Below are 18729 nucleotides of genomic sequence, written 5' to 3' on the forward strand. Positions count from 1 at the left end.
TATCATTTATTACTGAGCATGCAATGCAAATACTTTCAAATTGCAAAAAAAAAAAAATGTCAAGACACTATTTGGAATATCTGAACTTATTATGTGACTTTGCTGACTGAGACTCAAGAGGTGACATTTGTTAGAATACTGTGGCATATTTTCTACCGAGAAAAATCTGAGAAGCATCTTTCTGATGTCATTGTTGTTTAGGAGAATCCAAAAAGATATTAAAGAGATCTCGTCTTTGATTTTTACTTGCATGGGTGCAATGCTGGACCAAATGATATGTCAAATTCTGAGAAGCTAAATAATTAAACTTCTTTTGTTGCAAATGAAATCTACAAGAGTCTTAAAAGTATGACTAAAGATTTTATTTTTCTAGTATATTCTTAGCAGATAAATAGTGAGCCACGCACTCAAGGACACTTGATGGAAAATAAGATGCACATTATTGAGTGAAACCAGGAATGACTTCTTTACAAAAAGACCTTGAGAAGAGAGAACAAACTGTGTTAGTTAGCTGAAATAAAGACCCTGACCATATTTTTAAAATGTGACGATAAAATACAAAGACATTTCATCTGCTATCTGGAAAATATATTAGCTTTTGGCATGAGGGAGGACCTCTGTGGCAATCCTCAGCACCAAGAACAAGGTCCAAGATAAAAAAGGATGGAATTTTTGTTAAATAAAAACGTCAAGGGAATGATGATCATAGAAAGGACTAACAAAAGTAATTGGGTGGGGTTTTTTTCCCTACTTTTTCTTCTCATTTCATCTTGTTGTTTTATGCATAAATATAAGTTTGTAGTTTACAGATTCCATTTCTAGTATTTATTTGTAGTTTGAAAGATATTTTAAAGTTGGTTAAATTAACTTGTGTCTTTCCTGACACCATTTTGTTTCTTTTCTTGAGTGCTACCATTTTATGTGTTGTCGCTAGGGTGGTTGCCCTATGGTGGTCGTGACCTGTGAGGTCATGTCAGATTGAATACTTCCTTGAGACTTGCTCTGTGATTTTCCATGCTTGTAGGCTCCTGGTAATAGAACTTTAACTTGAACGTTCCACTTTTATTTAGGGGTTTGGTTTTGGCATTGGTGACAGTTGTGAAAACATAAAAAGATGTAATTGAACAAAATGTATGTGTGTATAGAAAATAGGACAGAGTGATGAAACTTGTTTGTGTTTTGCGTACGTGACAAGAAGCATGTATACTTTCTGGAAGTTTCTTTTCATGATGTGTGTGACAAGAAAATATACCTTTAGGGTAATGACTTTACAAAAATTGGAAAAGTACAATGAGTCAGGATGCTATTTTTTGCTTACGTGGTCAACGATCAGGAGATTAGAAAGGTATAAAAGAACAAGGACATCTGCGCTCGAGGCAGATGAAGCGCGGTGTCCTGGGACTGTGTTTCTCTGACATTTTACCCTTGCCTGGTATGTATTAATAAAAGGTTTTGACTAATTTTAATTTTCTTCTCTGTCTTCAGTCACAAAAAGTGTCCACAGTTTTTGGCGCCCGGACGTGGGGCAAGAGACGGCCGGTCGACTCCTCCGGCGAGACCATTTCAGTGATCCGTCTTAACAGCGGACTGCCGTTAACTTGAGATATCCGGCAGCAGAGCATGCAGCTCCGGCAAAAGTTAGGACTGCCCTGTCCTGAAACAGTTCTTGCGTGAGGAGCCCCTGGTCTCCTCTTTGCTACATCCACGGTGACTGAACGGATTTCCAGACAGAGCTTGCACACTTCCAGGCTGGGGTAAGCACCGGGGGATTTCCGAACATTTTTTATTTTCTAAATAACGGGAGGGCGAGTTTCCTGTTGACCGTCTAGTCATACTCATATCTCAACGGGTTGCTTAAGGTGATGGAGACTTGACCCAAGCAGTTTGACGCATACGAAAGGTCTGACGAAAGGATACTGGCCTCACCCATATCCTAGACTCGGCTGGACGTATTGATGTAGTATTCTGCTGAACCGAATCGGACACGAAGTCACCTGAGCTGGAACCCGGGGATGTGAGCGGACAGGCTAACGGGACGAGTAACGGGGTGGTATGGAAATATAAACCGAAAAGAGCACAGATTGCAGGATTGCTGTTAGGAACGGAATGACACGTAGCGCTATGGAAGATATGTAGCTATGGAAGATACGTAGCGCTATGGAAAAATAAATAAATCTACATACGAAATAAGCAACAAAACCGTGTTCTCCTGGGAACTGGATCAGTTGATAGTTAGGTGTCTCCCCTTGGAACTAAGAAGGGAACAGTTTAGGTTTAGTGAGTGGCACACTTAATGCCTTGCTGATTCATACGTACAAGGGATTAGGCGAATCAGTATATAGTTGGAAAATTAAATACAGAACCCGGGAGAGCAAGGGGATATAATGGAAATTTATAACAGTAAGCCTGTTAATCGCCGCACAGGGGGATCAAAATCATTAGTGCTGGAAGGATTATTTTCGGAGGATCAACAGACGCCCCGTAAAAATGGGTCTCCTAGAAAATTAATAGAAAAGAAGACAGGTTTAGATTTCAAGAAGGCATGTAAGAAACGGAATAGACAGAGTGGTGGGCGTTGGCCAATAGAGGGGACAGGAGATGTAAATAATAGTGGACCGTATCGAATCGATAGAAATTTAGAAGCAGTACCCCCTTTATCCTATTATTTTTTTCCCCTCCTCAGATCCCCTCCTCTATTCCCCATTCTGATTGCCCCCCCCCTGCACTACAACTAGCAGAAGTTTCCCCTGATGATTCCCTAGGCACAGATCACTATGACCCCTCTACCCATCGTGATGACCCACCCTGTACTAGACAAACCCCCGTCTCCAAATGCACTCGAAGTCACAAACCAGCTCCAACTTTTTTAATAGAAGTTCCCAATCCCCATTGCCCATCCAGCTGGACCCCAAAATCCCACAACAGTTATGATAAATCGGAATTGGGACATCCAAGAACTAAAAGATGTCGTGAATGCACTTCCAGATCCAAAGGAAGTAGGAGGACTAAAATTTGTTGAACAACTTGATCAGTTAGATAGCATGTATAAGCCTAATGCTGCTGAATGGACCCAGGTACTTCGTCAAAAGTTTGGGACCACATGGGCCACTGTTAGCAGGGGTGTCCGCAATGACATTCCATGGGTATGGAACCCAGCTTTAACTCGAGGACAGGGGATAGGTGGAGAAGGCGAATTTAACCCACAATGGGAGGCGTTGAGACAAAATATTGCAGAAAAATATAAAAAAGGAACGGACTGGTCCCTTATTTCTGCTGCAAAACAAAAGAGAGACGAAACAGTTGATGAATGGGCACATAGGATTCAAGACCTGATGGCTAATCACTCGGGCTTGGGAAATGCTGATGACCGCACCCGAGCTGCAGTTCCACCTTTTGTTTCCGGTTTGCACTTTGATATACAAAACAAGGTCCGCACTTCCTGTATTGAGTGGGAAAGTGCCACGTTTGATGAAGTCAAACGACATGCTGAACAGGCCGAATCGAACTCTCATGCCAAATTATTGGCAACACAGATGAACTATTATACCAGGAATACTCCTGACCAAGGTCGAGGATATGGCTTTAGAGGAAGGGGACGAGGACGAGGAAGAGGACGAGGTGGTTTTAGAGCTCCTCCTGTTGACCACACTAAGAATCCTTTTATTCCCTCTCCCTTTAATCCCAATGTTAATTCCTACTCTTGTTACGCCTGTGGTGAAACTGGACATTTTCGTCGAGAGTGCCCTCACAGACAGCAACAGCCCCCACCTCCCCTTATTCCACCTGTTTCCTCTGACACCCCTGACTAACAATACTGGCCGTAGGAAAACGCTGGGACCTCCAGCCACTCTTTTCAACTACCTTTGCTCACCCATAATTCAGAGACTGATCCTTTACTGACATTGTTCGTTGATAGCACTGAGACTGTTTTCTTAATCGACACTGGTGCCACTTGATCTACTCGCTAGCTGGCAAAGGTCCCTGCTTCGAACGAAACTGTTACTGTGCTTACTGCTTCTGGACAACCTCACCTTTTTCAAGTTTGAATCAGCTTTGTTTTTTCTGTTCAACCCCCAAGTTGTTGTGTCAAATTACCCCTTACCCCAAACCCTCTTTTGCAGCATGGACTTTAGATATTTCCCCACACACCATTCTCCTCAAAGCCCTACATTCTTTTTCCCCTTGTCTTTTTCCCAATTTACAGGCCCCTGACATTTTACACTGTACTGCCCAATACTTCCCTATAGAAGTAGACACCACCTGGCTAGAATTTTTCCTTACTTCTGGTATTTGCCCCGAAACCCTTCACATCTACTGTGTTTTTATTTCATCCACAAAGGCAGCTGCTTCTGTTCATTTTACATGCTCACAGCACATATATTATCTTGGCAAAATAGTGCCTCATATTTTTTCCTTAGCTAAATCTCACACTGTTAAATGGGGGGAAATAGGACCATGGGTGGAAAAATGCCTTGAAAGAACAGACTGGTTACAAGTTACTCCAGGTATTTTTGATACTCCTGACCATTTAATAACTAAAGTAGTGTTTCAAAGGATAGCCCACTGTGAGCCTCTGGTGATCCATCCAAAATCCTCCTTCCGCCCGCACCGTGCCCAATATCCTTTGTCTCCCGAAGCAGAGGCTGGCATCTCCGCCGTACATCCCGATCTCGTCAAACGCGGTACCGCCGATGGACATGGACCGTCATGCCTCAGGGATACAGAGAAGCCCTTTGTGTTTCTGGTTAAGCTCTTGCCCAAAAATTTGGACGGCGTCTGGCCGGAAGTAGTAAATTTAAACGGCGTTTGGCCGGAAAACAGTATGTAGATGGAAATCGCGACGGAAGAAAATTGTACAATAGACACCCAGAAATTGTTGCTGTTTCTGTGGGAAAATGGCCATAAAGTTTCTAAAAGTTAAGCTGCAGCTAATCAAAACAACTGTAAAATCGCATTACAGCCACTGCAGACAGTGGGTTCTAAATTTTACTGAAAGAGCACAGCCGTTGCAACAACTGGCTGAGAAGGCTCTGTAACCTCAAAATTTACTCTTTTATCTGCGCCCGCGCTAGGTTTGCCTGATCATTTCTCGTCCATTCACTTTGTTCGTGGACGAAAAGCAGGGATTTATGAATTCAGTACTGACGCAACAACATGGAGATAAACAAAGACCGGTGACTTATTTTTTCTAAAACAAAACTGGATCCAGTGGCCGCAGCATTTCCTCCGTGTCTTCGTGCTGTGGCTGCAATAACAGAAGCTGTATTAGCAAGCACGGATGTAGTTCTCATGAAATTTCTTCTGTCTTTTTCTTTTTTTCTTGTGACGTGTGTATTTGAGAGGCTGTTTTATGTTTGTTTGTCCTGAAGAGTGGAACTTGCTTTTCTTCAGAGTCCATTTGTTTCTGTTTCCTTTGCTGCATTGTTTCCAAATATAGTGTAAATATAGAATAATACTGGGGTGAAGTGTGTTGAAAATGGTATGGGTGATTTTGTGTGTTATAGAGTGTATTAAAGGGATCCCTATGAGTATCAGAATGTACTCTGTACTTTGTCAAATGTTACAATTGAAAAATGGAGCACCCTCAACCAGTTACGCAGTGGTCCAAGGGGACCGCCTGCTGGAAGCAAAACAAATTTCATCAAGCTAAGTGCACAAAACAGCTGAACTCGTAGCACTCACTCAAGCATGTCAGCTGTCCGAAGGGAAGATCGTAACAATTTATACAGATTCCAGGTATGCTTTTGGAGTCTGCCATGATCATGGAACACTATGGAAACTAAGGGAATTTAAGACCAGTCCTGGAGAGCTCTAACTAAAAACTGAAAAAGATAATTATCGATTTGTGTGATTGGTTTAGCGCAAATGAATGTCTCCACTTTTGTTTAAGGCTTGTAAATATACAAAAGTATTTTTCCTTTTAAACCCTGATCAAGTTTGAAGGGAAAATGCTCTTTTAATAATATTACATGAGAAGGGAGACAAGTTTTTTGGCGATAAGCGGAATGTGTCTAATTGTGATATGAATGTGTGTCTAATTGTGATATGAATGGAAGTTGTGTATTTTAGGTACTATAAAGGAAGAGCATGGTGACGCAGTGGTCAGCACACTTGATACGAATAAAGGTTCAAGCACGTATGTTTTCCTTGTTAATAATAAGCATGAAGGAAAAGACGCGTTTAAGTATGTTGCATAGATAACCTTTTAAGCACAACTTAAGACCAGTACTGGCAAACCCATCCAACATCAGAAATTGATCGAATCCCTTTTAGAAGTTATAACCAAACCATCGGAGCTAGCGATTGTTAAATGTCAAGCTCACACAGGAAAACAGGATTCTGCTAGCAAAGGGAATGATTTAGCTGACCACTTTGCTAAAGAGGCTGCATATAATAACACACCAATTTCTTTATTCCAACAGAGAAATGACCAGGACCCTGATAATCAAATTATTTCTTTACAGAATGCAGCCACGGATATCGAAAGGAGAAAATGGTCCAAAGAAGGGTCCCTCTCTGATGGAGTCTGGACTCATAAACACACTAACAAACCTTTTCTCCCAATGATTTTCTCTCTAGTCTTGCAGGTTTGCGAACCTCGTTGAAGGAAATCCACCAGCAGGTTGATCAAGCCTGGAGGACCAGCCCCCTTTCCAAGGATTTACCAATTCCTTTGGGCACCTGGATCCTGGTTCGAGATACTCGGAGGAAACACTGGCATCAGCCTAGGTGGAGAGGATCATTCCAAATTCTTCTATCCACACCACACGCCGTGAAAGTTGAAGGACTGCCTGCCTGGATTCACGCCTCACATTGCAAGAGATGGCACCCTTGATTGCTGTGCTACTATGTTTTTCTTTTCCCTTGTCTACTGCCCTGGTCACCTTGACTTTCCCGTTGGGAATTACCACATCAGTGCAGTTTGATTTCTGCTCTATTATCAACTGTGGGACTGGTCGACAAGCCCAGTGGACCGGATCTGACAAATACGTGTGTATGAGGGGAAGTGACTGCGACAACTGGCAATGGGTTTTTGCTAACACTGGAACTGAGGACTGGGGTTATCAACCTTTTGAGGCCCAAAAATACGGTTTGAAAAATCGGTTTTCTATCATAAAAGGACATGCCTCTCATTGTATGTGCTGACAACCATTGTAACTCAGGTATTTATGTATTAGGGGTATATGTATCTGGAACAGACCCTTTAGGGAGATTTCTAATTAAGATTGACAATCCTGTTACTAACACCCCTCATTCTCTGGCACACACACCCATCTCCCCAACTTTTGGTTCAGATTTTTCTCCTGTTAAGATTATGAATATTTCCACCTTTTCATCCATTTTTTCAGTAGAAACTGGTTATGGGGATCAGAATAGATGGTTGCAGTGGGTTCTTTATTCAGCTAAGCAAGTTAATCGTTCTCATTGTTATGCGTGTGCTGCAGCCCGTCCTCATTTAGCTACAGTCCCTTTCCCATTATCTAACATTTCTGACCCCGTGGGGTTGCCCTGCCTTCTACTTCCAAGAAACCCCTCTCTAGTTCAAAGTGTTCTAATCTATCTATTCTTTTTTCCCCCACCCGTCACATGGATACCCCTATGTTTCTAACTCACGAAGGAAATTATACATGTTTCAAATCTAATGGAGCGACATGGGTAGTAGATTTACCATTTTCTTTCTGTTCTCAAACTTTTCAGGTTACCTTTTCTCTGAACACCGTTCTGTCTTCCTTTCTTCTCTCCCAAACCACTCCTAGATCAGATATTTGGTGGATGTGTCGTAGGTCCAAATTATTTGCCACCTTTCCCCCTAATTGGTCTGGTACCTGTGCTCCAATCCAATTAGTTATGCCTTTTAGACTTCTATGCCTTTTAGACTTCTATGCCTTTTAGACTTCTATCCTTACCTCCCTCTCCTTACATGGCCCTGGAGTATACATAGATGCTATTGGAGTCCCTAGGGGTGTCCCAGACAGATTTAAAGCTAGGAATCAAGTCGCAGCCGGTTTTGAATCTATCATACCCCAAATTACTATTAATAAGAATGTAGACTGGATTAATTATAACCAGCAACGTTTCCTTAACTTCACCAAAGACGCTATTGAAGGTATACATGAACAGCTTGATCGTACTTCTCTGATGACTTGGCAAAATCGTCTAGCCTTGGACATATTACTTGCCGAAAAGGGAGGTGTCTGTGCTATGTTTGGTGATGCTTGTTGTACATATATTCCAAATAATACCGCGCCAGATGGATCAATAACTCGTGCATTGGCAGGCCTCACTGCTCTCTCTAAAGAACTTTCCACTAATTCTGACATTACAAATCCCTGGGATCAGTGGTTTGCATCCTCCTTCGGATCCTGGGGACAATGGATAAGATCTGTTTTCATTTCTTTGGTAGTGACATTTTGCCTCCTCCTCCTGGTTGGTTGTTGTATTATTCCTTTGGTTCGCTAAAGGGCATATGTGCTACATGATGAGTGCATGTCGTGTATAGCTTCTTCCATTTTCTCTCCCCCTTCCCCTTCATCAACCATTTCAAGATAGAGTTATATAGGCCCACATCATTTTTGTTCAAAAAGGGAGGAGTGTGAAAACATAAAAAGATGTAATTGAACAAAATGTATGTGTGTATAGAAAATAGGACAGAGTGATGAAACTTGTTTGTGTTTTGCGTACGTGACAAGAAGCATGTATACTTTCTGGAAGTTTCTTTTCATGATGTGTGTGACAAGAAAATATACCTTTAGGGTAATGACTTTACAAAAATTGGAAAAGTACAATGAGTCAGGATGCTATTTTTTGCTTACGTGGTCAACGATCAGGAGATTAGAAAGGTATAAAAGAACAAGGACATCTGCGCTCGAGGCAGATGAAGCGCGGTGTCCTGGGACTGTGTTTCTCTGACATTTTACCCTTGCCTGGTATGTATTAATAAAAGGTTTTGACTAATTTTAATTTTCTTCTCTGTCTTCAGTCACAAAAAGTGTCCACACAGTGTATTGTGATCTCCTGGTTCAGAACTTTGTGTGATTCTTTTTGAGAATGTGTGATCTCCTAATCCTTTTATTTATAGTATCTCTTTGTGAGTTGATATTTTTAGCAGGGATGTTTAGCAGGGCAGCTGAAATGCTGTATTTCTTGTCTAGCATTATTATTAATTTGTTTGTTAAAAGAAAAACATTTTTTCCTGCCTTTTCTTTCTTTCATAGGTCTGACCTCTGTCTAGCAGGAGAGGTGTCTCACTACTTGCTCAGCAAACCCACATTGTGTCTGTCTCTGTCTCCCACTTAGGCTGGTGCCCTGGCCTATGCTTTCCAGGGTCACTAGCAAATGCAGGAGCTCACCTGCTGCCAGTGTGACTTCTTTACTTTACTATAGAAATGTACTGTAACCCTACTTTGTGCCACTGGGTGGTGCCCTTGGCTTTTGCTAATCGGGAACAATCTCATTAGTAAAATACTAAATTCTGGCTTCTCTTCTCTGGGTATATTTTTTTTAATTCGTCCTACATTTCCTAATTTCTGCTTAAATGATTCTGATGGATTTCTGAAGGACACATTTCATCCCTGTGCTGTAAGAGGATGCCATCCATAAAGTAAGTGCCCCTATCCACAGAGCAAGTCAAAGTTTGAAAGACAGTGAATTCCCGTGTCTGGAACCTCAAAATAAATTAGTCAGGCCCCTAAAAGTATGAAAATCAAATTTTTTGGTAGCTCCTGAAAAAAAATCGTACAACCTGTTATATTGTTAAAAATTATGGAATTTGTGAGAAAATATTGTAGAAGGGAGCAGAGAGCTCTTTACAGGCAGGCCTACAAGATGGCTGTCTGTGAGAACTTATTGGCGGAGTGGTGGCTCTGAGGGTAGGGATCTGCACTTGCATTCGGAAGGTTTCCGGTTCGAATCCCGTAAATGCCAATAGGGACTCTGCTCTGTTGGACCCTTGAGCAAGGCCCTTAACCTGCAATTGCTGAGCGCTTTGAGTAGTGAGAAAAGCGCTATATAAATGCAAAGAATTGTTATTATTTATTATTAACTTCACAGGATGGATGGGTTGAGATGAGTGTATGGCAGCAGCCTGAGCAGGACTTGATATTTGGATGGCAGCAGCCCTCTAGAAAGGAAGGAGTGTACATCCTTTAAATCTGGAGGAGTGCAGAAAGAGGATGGTGACTTTATTAGGAAACAATGCTGGGGTGTCATCTTAGTGAGTGGGTTGATATGTGCTTGATGAACCCAGTTATTCACAGAAACCTAGTTTGAAAAGTGCCATGTATACACTTATTCCAGTTAGAGAAACCAGATTATTGCTCTCTCAGAAACCAGATTAACACACAAAGATTTCTTGGCAAGTAACCCAGTTGTGTGGCCATATAAACCCATAATCAGGTTGCAGTTAAGAATGTCATAGTCTGCGTTATATCCATTGCACTCTGTCTACCTTTGCATGTCTCTGCTTCACAGATGCTTCCAGCAACAGGTAGAAAACAGTGGAAGTGTCCACAAAGATACATCTCCTGAGGCAAATGCCCAAAGGGGGCATTGTTCCTTCATCTGGTAAAAATAATCTGTCTCAATGTTTCAGAAATTGATAAATGATGAGCTGAATAAGTTGTGCTAAGCTCAACTGCACAATCTTAGGAGATACAGACTTCATGTTTGTTCTCAGATTCATTGCAGCCATTAATGATGATCAATCTTTTTTTAGCACATTTTTATGACATCTGAGCATTTTGCCCAAGGAAAATACACTTAAGTGGACATGTGCATGTAAACAGAGGATTTTAAGCAACCAGGTTTCTGCCTTAACTGGATTACTCACCTTATCCTAGTTTTGTGTGTGCATATAAACTCACTCAGTGACCATGATTTACTGATACCATAATACTGAGAGTGTCCAGATTGGGAACTGTGTAAGCCAGCCGTGTCGTGTTGCCAATGTGTATCAGTTCTGGAGGCATTTCCTGTAACCCATAAATATGAAAATGTCAATACATCAATCTCGATAGACTTGTAGAGTTCGATTGTTGCTGAATGTTGATTTTCAATAAGCAGGCCCATTTTTGGGATGAACCTGTGGCAGTACTTCTGAGATTACTTCAGTTTCCGGCAATCAGCGGGAGGGCACACTTCAAAGGGGGTTGCTTTTGGATGGAAAAATTCAGAATGAAGCTGCAGTGGTCTTTATATGTCATGAATGGTGGCTTTTACACATGATGCAGGGCATAGTTTTTGTATGCTAACTGTGTATCCATGTAAAATGCAATTCCTGTACTTAACACATACATTTCGGAACTAATAACTTTCTCCATATAAAATTTATTGCATAATAGAGTAATAATAAGTTGAGTAATAGAGTAAGATTTCACTGTTCAACCAACTGGATCTTTAGATTACCACAGAAAATTTCACACACTGGAGAAAATGCATTAGCTCAGTGGTTTATTAAGCTATCCACCGGAATTATTCATATTCGATGGTCTACTGAATTAAAACCTGTATGTCTAACAGGGCACTGTTTCTGAAGTAGTATTTTCAGATCTAGCAAATTTTCATAAATAAATGCACATGCATCAAGTAAATCCATAAAAAGATGGCCTGTGTCCAGGTGGTATACAGTAACTCTGCTTCCTGTGCAGGAATCCATTCTAAGGGGAAAGGAAGTGACCCGCTCCTCCTAGAATGGATTACCCGATAGAAATAAGTATCAATAAATAAGACAGACATATGAATCAATAAATTTGATTTTATTTATGGCATTTTAAAAGCTCAAATTTCATCTTATTTTCATCCATGCAGAACATGTTTTAGGTGTGTGCATTCTTCCTAGATATTAGGCTGTTTTCAGATACTTTTTCATAGGATTTTCTTCCCATTCAGGTAATGAAGTCAGCTTGGCACTAACTTCCTCTGTAATGGGAAAGCCCCAAGCTTTGAAGAAAGGAACCAGATTCTTCTTCACCTGGTTGGAAAACCTTTCTACCCACATATTCATTTTGACAGTGACATCAGAACTTATGTCGGTTATTTTCTGATAGTCAGAAAACAGCTGAATGTAGGGTTCCCAGCCAAATGCCTCCTGCAGCTGAAAGACAAAACAGAACAAATATGTACAGTAACATAAAGTCCTAATTCAGTAATGATGTTGTTGTCTGCCTCTTCTTTTACATATTAGTAAATATAAAAGTACAGTCTGAAAAATATTTAAGTAATTTTTATAATATTTCTGGAAACTACATCAGATGCTTTTGCAATTGTTAGTACTATAATACATTTTAATAAAATAAAGGTATTCTAATATAAAACATTTCTGTTTTATGACTGTGAAATTTTACAATGCATACAGCAACTTTCATGGTTTACTCACTTAATTTTCAAAGCCATGTATTCAAACTCAGGATTGCAGCAGGCAGGACTCTATCATAACATCATTAAAGATTGAGGTTAAGGTAAGGTTTAGGTGCGATAAACCAAATTAAAAGTGAAAAGCACCTACTGGGTTTGCGTTGTTTGTCCGTCTGTTTATCTGTCCACATAAAACAACTTGGCTTCCAGAAGACTGATTTTTTTTTTTTTTAAATGTGTTGTAACAGTTCAATATTCATTGAAATTTAGAAATTTACGAATTTCCCACTGAAAAGAATTTGTGAATTTGTAAACTTGTCTATCTTTAAAAAGAAACATCTGTGAGTTTTCAACTATGAGTTTTGTTTACAGTGTTAGTTTTACCTTGGGGGCAGTTACTTATAAATTCTTTATTTTACTCATTTGACACCCCGTCATGATGGCAAAACACTGAGATATCTGCAGTGAGCAGTGAATCAACTGCACCTTGCTGCTGGACACAGAATGGGGAGATGCCATATTACTGTGTATTACCATATAAGAAAGGTAAGATGTCAGATGTGTATTTATTTATTCAATTTGGTAATAATGATATTTTTATGTATTCAATATGGTATTCAGCACAGATTTTAAATCTCCATTGGGACAGAGAAAATGTAATGTTAAAGCAATTTGAACTAAAATTAACCACATCAAACAACTAACAATACTAACACATGTAATTACATTTTTTATCAGTGTTATTTTTGAATATGACTCACTGTTGCAAAAATATTAAGTCCATACTTATTTGTACAGTGATACAATTTTAATAATTTTGGCTCTGTGCACCACCACAATGAATTTGAAATGAAGCAATGAAGAAATGATGGTAGTGAATACTTGTAGTTTTAATTTAAGGCATTTAACAAAAACATGTTATTAGCCAGACAGACTCACGCCTGGACAAACTAGTGAGGAAGGCAGGCTCTATTGTAGGCATGGAGTTTGACATCCATGGCAGAGCGATGGGCACTCAGCAGACTCCTGTCAATCATGGAGAATCCACTGCATCCACTGAACAGTATCATCTCCAGACAGAGGAGCAGCTTCAGCGACAGACTGCTGTCACTGTCCTGCTCCACTGACAGACTGAGGAGATCGTTCCTCCCCCACACTATGCGACTCTTCAATTCCACCTGGGGGGTTAAACGTTAACATTATTCAAAGTTATTGTCTGTCTGTATACCTGCATTGTTATCACTCTTTAATTTAATTTTTTCTTTATCAGTATGCTGCTGCTGGAGTATGTGAATTTCCCCCTGGGATTAATAAAGTATCTATCTATCTATCTATCTATCTATCTATCTATCTATCTATCTATCTATCTATCTATCTATCTATCTATCTATCTATCTATCTATCTATCTAGACAGCCATTTTTACACATGATCCCTCCACTTTCAAAGGATCAAAAAAGTATTTGGACATGCTTACACAATCATGAATATAATAATTATTTTTAATATGTTGTTGAAAATACAGTCAGTGACTGCCTGAGGTCCAGAACCCATGGCTGTCTCCAATTGCTGGGTTTCCACCCTACTGATGCTTTGGCAGGCCTTTATGCAGCTGTCTTCAGGTGCTGCTTGTTCTTTGGACTTTCTGCCTTCAGTTTTCTCTTCAGCAAGTGAAATGCATGTCCAATTCAGTTGAGGTCAGTTGATTGAATTGGCCTTTGAAGAGTATTTCATCTCTTTGCCTTGAAAAGCACTTGATTTGCTGTCACAGTATGTTTTGGCTCATTGTCCATCTGTACTGTGAAGCATCGTCCTATCAGTTTTGCAGCACTTGTCTGAATCTGGGCAGACAGTATAGCCCCGTACACTTCAGAATTCAACTTTTGTCAGCAGTCATGTCATCGATAAACACAGGTGACCCACTTTTACTGGCAGTCACTGTTGCCCATGCCATAACACTGCCTCCACCATGTTTCACAGATGAGGTGGTATGCTACAGATTATGAGCCATTCCTTCTCTTCTGCATATTCTTCTCAGTTCATCATTCTGATACATACTGATCTTAATTTTTATTTGTCCAAAGAAAACTGTTCTAAAAGTGGACTGTTTTTTTAAAAATAGTTTCTGGCAAAGTCTAATCTGCCCTTCCTATGTTTGAGACTTGCCAATGGTTTGTACCTCGTGGTAAACCATCTCTATTTACTTTCATGAAGTTGGTCTGCCTCCCAGTGAGTGTTCTTGGTTTGGCTAAATGTCGTGATTTGGTTTTATTCGCCATGAAAGAATTCTGCAATCATCCAGCACAGTTGTCTTCCATGGTTGTCCAAGCCAAATAGTGTTGCTGAACTCACCAGTGAATTCCTTCTCTTTACGAATGTACCAAATGGTTGATCTGATCACTCCTGGTGTTTCTGCTCTTTCTGTTAAGGGTTTGTTTTATTTTCTCAGCCTAATGATGGCCTGTTTTTACTTGCATGGACAGCTCTTTGGACCTCATATTGAGAGTTTGCAGTGACAGCTTCCAGATGCAAATTCAACACTTGGAATCAACTCTAGACCTTTTACCTGCTTAATAGTTAATGAAATAATAAGGGAACTGTTCTCACCTGGCTATGGAACAGCTTTTCCGTTGAATGTCCAGATACTTTTGAGCCATGTATAAAAATGTCTGTCATTCATAAATGGCCAATACTATATTTCTGTTAAACCCTTTGGATTAATGCTGAAAGCCTACACATCAATAATGTAATTCATTTCAAATCAATTGTGGTGGCATATAGAGCCAAAATTATGAATATTGAGTCACTGTGCAAATACTTATGAACCTAACTGTATGTAGTAAATAAAACTGTGATAATAAAGTTTTTGATGAAAGTGTTTTAGAAAATTTAAAAATTCTTTCAAATGAGCTAACCAAATCTATACATGCACCTGAATGGTATGCCAGGGAAACAATTTGTTAGTTGTTATTTAGTCACATTTAAAAATGAAAAAAATGAAATCTGTTTTTTTCAGTCATATCTACTGTACTTAACATTTGTACCCATGTTTGTAACCTTTGTGTTTAATTTGGTTTATTGTATTTATGTCATTTTAACTGTTAAAGTATTCTGGGGATTCTGTTTTTAGAATGGCCACTGATATTTATATATCTACAGTATTATTAAGTCTGATCCTGTTTTTCTAACATGGAGGTCATGCAACATAATTTATCATTTTTGCCTGCCTATTGCTACATCCACACTATAATGTTTTCATTTTTTGAATCTTCATCACATTATTTATGAAAGTTTCTTTATCAACACTGCAATGACAAGAAATGCATATGATATCGATGTCTGCCTGCACTGGGCATGCGTGCATCATTGGAAAAATCCTTGAAGGGATAGTTACACTGGGGGTTTATTGGAAAATTGTAGTGTCCAGTAAAGTATTTGGCTTTTTCATAAGTATGCAACATTCGAGTTGTACAACAAATAGATTATATGCATACAGGTAAGCAACACAGCAAGTGCCATGGAAACCAACTCTTCTAGTTTCTGCTATGTGGGAATGTAATTTTCTTCTGTGAAGGGTGACCAATCAGGGATTGAGATGTTGCAATAAGCAGGATCCAATCAAGAAATGGCTATATAATAGACACAAGCAAATCAGAGCTTGATTAGAGTCTTCATTCTTCTGTTTTCAGAAGGGACTTTAAAATCCCAGTGTAGTGTGGAAGAAAGGCAAAAACAGAGACTAATATCCACATTTTTAAATAAAAATGTAGAAGTGGGAACCTAACTGGAACTGTACAGCTTCTGCCATCTGTAGATTCAACCAAATTATAATTCACTAGAATTCACTGCATCTTTCTTTAAAGTATTAAGAAGAAGCTAAAATACAATGCCAAGAAGATTTACTGTTAGGATATTTCCTTCGTTTCCATGAACATGATTCCTGTTTTATAGATTTGTTGTTTGCTAAGCTTTCGTTCTCTCAGATGAGCATGGGATAGATGTTATATAAATAAAATGTATTATTATTATTATTATTCTGACCCCTTGCCTGGCCCTGATTATAAGTTTGGTCACCCCTACTTTCCTGGTCAAACTCCTGTTCTCTTTCTTGTTCACTTTGTATAGCCTGAATTTTCTCAAGAGATGCTATAGGTTTTTAGAAAATAGATTTTCTTTATTACAATTTTAATTCAGAATATTATTAATGAGAGTTCCTAAGTATTTATATTTAGTCCACTATTTCTGCCTCTCTAAGAACTATGGGAGGTGAACATTCCGATTTCTGTATCCAAATGTAATTTCCTTAACTTGTTTATTTTATTTTTCTCTAATTTATTCTAAATCACCTGGGAATTCATATATACTGTAAATGGTGGGTACACACAACAATGTTGCGTATGCCCATTTCCACAATCACTTTGAAATGTATAAAAACTAAACTGCGCACAGTCTATCTGAACTTCCCTCATCCGGAAAACGTTTCAGAGCCTTTCCTGTACGGACCTTGAGGCTCAGAAACAGTTTCAACCCAAGAGCTATAAAGGCACTCCATCAGTCCATCAAGTGCTCCCAGTAGAACTGTTTGTACTTAGAATTACAATTACCTCACTGTAAACTTGCACTACAACTGTAATGCTGCACACCCTGAGCCACTTTATGAAACAATTGCACTATCTGCACTATATGTACATGCACTATATATTATACTTATGCGTTTATATTGTATATTTTTTATTGTTTTTTATCGTATTATTATTTTATAGGAAAATTTAGCTTATGGATGTTTAAGACATTAAGTTTATGGAGGATTTACATATTGAATCTCATTGTAACATACAATGACAATAAAGCAATTCAATTCAATTCAATAGAAGAGAGTGCATATTTACAGATGATGATGACTGGCTTCTAAGTCGATTTAGATTTCCAAGAGCTATTCTCTTGGAGTTGTGTGCTGTTAGAATACTAGGATGAATACTTGATATCGTTTTTATGATGGAATGCATTAAAGTATGTATATTACATTTTACAGAAAAATTGTTAACATCATTTACATAATGTATACTGCTAATAATTAAACATGTGTGTGCACCGATGAGCTGGCACCCCGTCCAGAGATTGTTCCTCCCTCGCACTGTATTCTTGCTAGAATCTGGATGGATAGATGTAATAATTAAACATGTATTACGAAGATTTCTCAATGTTCCTTAAATGTTTTGAAGAATTGGTGCTTTAAGCTTATAGCTGGTTTTACATTTATTACAGAGATAATACTGTGGCAATTGTTTACATGGAGAAAGAAAACAGAAGGACAGGAATTGGGGGTTGGCACATTTGACAGACACAATACTGCTGCAATACATTATATCATCCATGGTCGCATGCGTCATAGCATGCATTTTGCGGGAGGCAGGAACAATCCCTGGATGGGGCACCAGTTCATCACTACTGCTGTGCAATTGTGCCCCCAAATGTTTAATACATGCTTTAATACATTTCATTATGAAAATGATATCAAGTATACATCTTAGGATTCTAAAATGTTCAGAGAGCTTTAATATTATGAATGTAACGTATTCTATGTGGCAATCACTGCCTGCACGCTCCTGTCTGCAAAAGAGAAAGTCCATTTAAGAAGCATTAAGTGATTCACACACATAGAACACATAGAATGCTATTTTAGTTATGATGGGATTTGAGAAGCTCTAGTAAATTAAACAACAATGTTAAGATGAAGTGTACGACATTCTAGTTTAATGATTAGATAAACTATGATATTAAATTGTAAATTTCTGACTAAAAGTCGCCATTTTGACATTTTTTTTCTTCACTATGTCTCTATTTTTTTTTTTTTCTCTGTGCCCTAATATTGCTTCTATGTGACAGTCAGACAGTGGGCTATGAATCGCATTTTTAGATCGACTTTGACATCTGACCACTTCTTTTTTATTTTGGGCACTTTCTGAACTTGAACTTTTGAGTGTCATTCCATCAATTTCCTTTTGTTGCTCATACCACTACCTAATCCACCAAAAAATAAGTTTTTCCTTGCCTCCAGTTCACTGAGTAGGACCTCCACTTTGCATTCGGTGAAATTCTTCTTTTTTATATGTGCTTTTACCATTGACTTTTAACAAAACACAGAACGGAATGGGCAATTTATATTGATTTGCATATTCAAATATGCAAAATTCTGGGAGGAGTTGGGGTGGGGCTGTAGGCATGTGCATTAAATTCACATTCATTGGGATTTATAAAGGGGAAGTGTGTGGAACTTGGCATATGCACAGTTTTATGCACCTGGATTATTTTGTGTGTATGCACATTTCCACTTTTGTCCGTACGCCATGTTTTAGTGTGAATTCTACACACAGCATTA

At 39.0% G+C, this 18729-nt stretch overlaps 1 protein-coding gene across 1 annotated transcript in view; it reads right to left on the reverse strand.

Annotated features, from left to right (window-relative positions):
- Positions 1–11804: 11804 nt before the first annotated feature.
- Positions 11805–18729, reverse strand: part of LOC114650834 (TRPM8 channel-associated factor homolog) — a 40837-nt gene continuing 33912 nt past the window's right edge. The window contains exon 8 of the mRNA XM_051926661.1: positions 11805–12091. Coding sequence (XP_051782621.1) covers positions 11840–12091 — 252 coding nt within the window. The 3' untranslated portion in view covers positions 11805–11839. The remainder of the gene's footprint in view (positions 12092–18729) is intronic.

Source organism: Erpetoichthys calabaricus, chromosome 4 (assembly GCF_900747795.2).
Source record: "Erpetoichthys calabaricus chromosome 4, fErpCal1.3, whole genome shotgun sequence".
In the NCBI taxonomy this organism is placed as follows: Eukaryota; Metazoa; Chordata; class Cladistia; order Polypteriformes; family Polypteridae; genus Erpetoichthys; species Erpetoichthys calabaricus.